This window comes from Nannospalax galili, unplaced genomic scaffold (assembly GCF_000622305.1).
Source record: "Nannospalax galili isolate Female #2095 unplaced genomic scaffold, S.galili_v1.0 scaffold189, whole genome shotgun sequence".
NCBI lineage: Eukaryota > Metazoa > Chordata > Mammalia > Rodentia > Spalacidae > Nannospalax > Nannospalax galili.
This window is the reverse complement of record NW_008360331.1, coordinates 4,770,209-4,775,140: the sequence shown is the minus strand read 5'-3', so window position 1 is coordinate 4,775,140 and position 4,932 is coordinate 4,770,209. Positions and strand designations below refer to the sequence as shown.

Sequence of the window (4,932 nt, the reverse complement as noted above, 5' to 3'; positions counted from 1 at the left end):
TTTTGGGTCCTCCAATTGTAGAGATCGCTAGAGGAAAATGGCCAGTATTGATACTGCTGAACTCCATCTGGACCGCCAACCATTCGGACTGGCAGAACTGGCATGGCTCCTCCTGTGGTGGAGGATGGAGCTTCCCCCCACCCAGTCCCTGTTTCCTTGAGACCTTAACTGCATCCCTCCCCCTCTCCAGGTCATCCATCTTCTCCTGTAGAGGAGTCTGGGGAGGGGCAACCACTGGATTCCCATGGGGACCCCTGGCTCCATCCCCCCCTCCATAGGCCGCCTCGGCTTCTCCTCCTCGTGGAGCTGCATAAGGTGGTGGCTGTTCAACAGGTAAAGGGGGGTAGAGGGAGGAGCTCTTGGGGAGAACTGGCGGAGCACTATGATCCCCGCCTCTGTGACTGGAAGACTTCAAACCTTCCTGGGTGACCATGATGGAGACTTTAGGTGGACAAGCATGAGGCTTTCTCACCAAGAGGGGCCTTAACCAGGATGGGGGATCCTCTGCCAGATTCTCCCACAAAAGGATATAGGGGATTTGATCCAGGTGGCCCTCTGGGTCAGGCTGGGTAATGACAGCCTTGACCTTGCCGATGGTGTCCAGGGAAAGGGACCCCTGGGTCAGCCAACCTACTCCAAAGGTGGGCCATTCAGTCAAGCAGAAAGTGCCAAACTTACCCTTCCTGATGCTAGGGCCCAATTTCAAAGCCCATTCCTTCACCTCTGAGATGTGAGAGAGGATTAAACTTTTAGGAGTGGCCAGAGTCTGGCCCATGGTGGAGGTCACAGAAGAGAGAGAGAGATGAAAAGGGAGAAGTGAAGATGCCACTCTAAACAATGATGGCCAGTGGGTGTGCTTGTGGACGTGTGCCTTTCGTTGCCCAGTTTTTCTTCTGCGGGGGACGTGAATTTATCTGGGATTCATGCCTGGGACCCCCTCATCCTTCCATGGGAGCCTTCCTGTGGCGAGCTCCCTGTGGCTCTTACTAGCTCAACCCGTGCCCGCGGGGCTTTCTCAGTGGATGGAGAGAGGGATGGAGAGGGGTGGGAGATACAGTGAATAAATGGAAGGAAAAGGAGGAAAGGAAGGTTTTAAAATAGAGAGCGTAGAGAAAAATACAAAACCAGACCCCCCCCCAGTAAGACAATTAGCACAACCATCAAGCATGCACACACATTGAATCACATTCATGCGGACCGGTCCTTCTTTCTCTCAGACGCTCGCTGCCCTGCACTCACCACTCTCACTTTCAGGGCCAGATTCCCAAGGCTCCTGGTAATTCTCCCGAAGGGCGTCCACTCGGACTGCCGTAGGGTTAGGAGCTCGACCTTTTCCACTTCTGGCGCCAGCTTCCTGTCGTTAAGCTTCCTTCCCAGAGTCGGATCTCTCCAACCCTAGGGGCAGGACTCGAACCTGGACTTCCCTGCTCAGGACTCGAACCTGAGACTTCCCTGCTCAGGACTCGAACCTGAGACTTGTTACGAGGGCCTTCCTCATATGAAACTCTGCCTCCACCCGTCTTTTGGCTCCCCCAGAAGCCCCCCCGAATCCGGGATGAGCCCCCAAAATGTTAGGGGCCTTGACTTGGTGGGTCTCTTCTGGAGAACAAATGCCACTGCCCTGTCTGGAGAAAAGAAACTCTGCCTCCGTTCATCCTTTGCTCCCCTAGAAGCCCCCCCGAATCCGGGATGAGCCCCCAAAATGTTAGGGTACTTGACTTGGTGGGTCTCTTCTGGAGAACAAATGCCCGAGTATGGACGTATGGAGATGCAAAAATCAAGCAGAGTTTTATTAAACCAGCTAGCTGGGGCCGACCGTCCTTCCAAGACACGCAGGTCTGGTTGGAGCGATTGACCCTGAGGCAATTTCAGGTAAAGATTATATAGGCTCCCACAACCGTTACACAAAAGCCCGCGTTTATACAACCAATAGTTTCAAAGCAAGCATTTCACAAACCAGTAACTTCAAGAAAAATGCTACAACTCCCTTCAGGTGTCCCAATTGGGGAGGGATGGTATTGTGCCTGGCATGACTCTTTCCTGTTATCTTGTGTAAGCAGACCTGTCTACGTGACATGGCACATATCGGGTCAGGCTCCGGTGGGCGGGGCTGTAGCGATTGACCCTATCTCCGGATGCCTGTGTCTCCAGTTGAGTTTAATTGGTTACAAGCAGTAAATTTAAAAAAATAAATTCAGGCAGTAAATTCAGACAAGCAGTATATTCAAACAAGCAGTAAATTCCTCTTTCCCTAACAGGGGGCACTGCCCACAGTGGGCTGGGCCTTCCCACATCAATCAACAATTAAGAAAGTTCCCTCACAGACATGGCCACAGTCCAATGGAGGAAATTCCTCAGTTGAGGTTTCCTCTTTCCAGGTATGTCAAGTTGACAACTAAAGCTATCCAGCACAGACTTGAAGAAGTCTTTCACCTCAGGAAGCATGTTGATTGTGACTGTGTTTCTATGCTTCTGGATGATGGAATCTGTGTCTTTGCATCTCCGTATTCCTTCGTGTACCCAGCCAATGTTTCACCTACCTTTTCTTAAAACAGTTAAAGCTTCTCTTCTTGTACAAATAGGAATTATCCAGTGACTGGCCTCCAATCATTTAGCTGGTTTTGTGACAGCTATTCAGGTAAGTGATTTTTACTTAGATTGTCAAATTGTGGCGGACAGAGAAAAAGAGAGATAAAGAGAGAGGAGGAGAGATATAAGAGATTTCATTCTTATATCTGCCTAGGATTCCCATAAAGTAAAAAATAAAAATATAAAATACTAGGGCTTGGGAGATGGCTCAGTAGGTAAAGCACTTGCATACAAATGTGAGGACCGGAGTTTGAATCCCCCAGAGCCCACACACAAGCCAGGCACAGTAGTAATCCCAGGACTTCTATAACTGGAAATACAGAAAGTGATTAGCTTCCATCTAAGTGCTGGGAATAGAACCCAGGTCCTCTGCAAGAGGAGCCAGTGCTCTTAACCACTGAGCCATCTCTCCAGCCCCATCTTTTACTTTTTAATGAAATAGAAAAGAATTAAAAAGTGATCATAGATACAAAGGAACCTCTCTTCATGAGATACATGGAAATACCAGAACAATTCTGTGGAATACATAAGCCTCTGTGAACTACACTACTATGTAACATCTGCAAATCAGAATTGTAAAGCTGCCTGCCTTTTGCTATAGACTGTATCATTAATTACAGTGGGCAGGTGTTGCCTGGGGTTCCTGAATCCCCATCTTTGGGAATGTTCTGACAGTCGCTAGACACCTTCATAATAGAAGTCACAGAGATGGCTGAACAGCGATGTAAAAAAATTTTTAATATTTTATTTATTATTTTTATTTTATGTGTAGGAGTGTATTGCCTGCATGTATGTGAGTGCACCTGTGTTGTGCAATGCTGCAGAGATCAGAAGAGGGCTTCGGATTCTCCTGGAACTGGTGTTAAGGACTATTCATAGTTGCCATGTGGGTGCTGGGAACTGAACCCGAGTCCTCTGCAAGAGCAGTCAGTGCTCTTAACAGCTGAGCCATCTCTCCAGCCCTGAGTTGTAAAAATTTTAACTCTAAGTTTCATTAATTTCTATGGAAGAGTTACTAACTTCCAGAGTGCAAAATTAATTATGAAGTTAGGAGATTTTACTGAATTTCTGACTCAATCTAAGATGTTTTATATCCAGTTCTGTCTAGTTCTAGGGGAAATATTTAAAATTCCAACACCCTAGTTTCTCCTGTCTTGCTAGTCTTTACAATGCTGTTTATATCTTCACAAAATGTTAAGGTAGGCTAAATGAAAAAGCTATTTAAAAATAACACAAATAAAAGCACCTAACTTTTATGCAGTAACTATACCGATCTTCTTGCAAGAGGAAAAATGCCAAAGCTATTTGTAAAGTTACTATCACCTCTGCCAGCTCTGTTATTTTCTAAAGGAATAAGCATACTTGACCTACAATGTAGTTTTACTTTCCAAGAATGTTTCCAATTATACTTTGATATAAAACATGTCCTCAGAAACATCCTAACAAACCTACTTAAAACATAATACTTTCTATTCCTCCAGAATTAGCATTTTCCATTGTCAACAGCCCCATTTCCACAACAGTTACAAAGCAGTCCTTAGAACTTCGGAAGTGAATTCAGTACATGCTACTGAGCCTATTGATGTCTCTTATGGAAACATTTTGCTTTCCATAACAAATGACTGGCTATTCTGGAATTAAGTTATTAATATATCCATGTGGCCCTGTTTCCCTTCACTGCCTTCCTGAAGAACCTTCCACATGTGGTTTTCAGTTGCACCCTGCTGCTCCAGGCCTTCTGAAGCAATTTACCCAGCTTGCTGCAGGTGTGTGCCTGATCAACAGACATTTCATTCCTTAAGCAACATCCTCAAGCATTTAGTTACTTTACAGGGTTCAAAGTTTTCCCAAGCAGCCCCTGTTATTAGATGAAGAGAGTGAACATACCCAAATGTTCCACTTACTTTTCCTGCAGTGCCCATCCTGGCTGTCTCTTGAATCTGTGTTCTATAATCAGGGATGTTTTCTGACTAATGCTCAGTTCACTCTGCTGTAAATAACAGCATCTTCTGCCTTCAATAACATGATTCACAGCCTCCAAAACTTCCCAATGCCCTAGCCCCAGAAGCTCCACCCCTTTGCAAGTCAAGTTGTAAAAAGAAATACAGAAAACAGTATGATTAAACCAAGAGTAAGAATCTAACAAAGATGGGATAATCAAACCTGTTGTGAAGGGCCAGAAAGTATTCTTAGCCATTTTATTTTGGAAAGTATAAGAACAGGTCAAATTAATTCAGTTCAACACACATGATAATGAATGTATTGTACACTTCTTAAGTGAAAGCTGTTTTGGAGGTACAGCTGACTTTAAGGATGTATATTCTATTCTACAGACACAGACAC

At 45.3% G+C, this 4,932-nt stretch overlaps 1 protein-coding gene across 1 annotated transcript in view; it reads right to left on the bottom strand.

Moving 5' to 3' along the window:
• LOC103728080 (alcohol dehydrogenase class 4 mu/sigma chain-like) overlaps positions 1-4,591 on the bottom strand; it is a 28,261-nt gene extending 23,670 nt beyond the window's left edge. Inside the window, 1 exon segment of the mRNA XM_029560251.1 lies at positions 4,494-4,591. Coding sequence (XP_029416111.1) covers positions 4,494-4,511 — 18 coding nt within the window. The 5' untranslated portion in view covers positions 4,512-4,591.
• Positions 4,592-4,932: the final 341 nt, after the last annotated feature.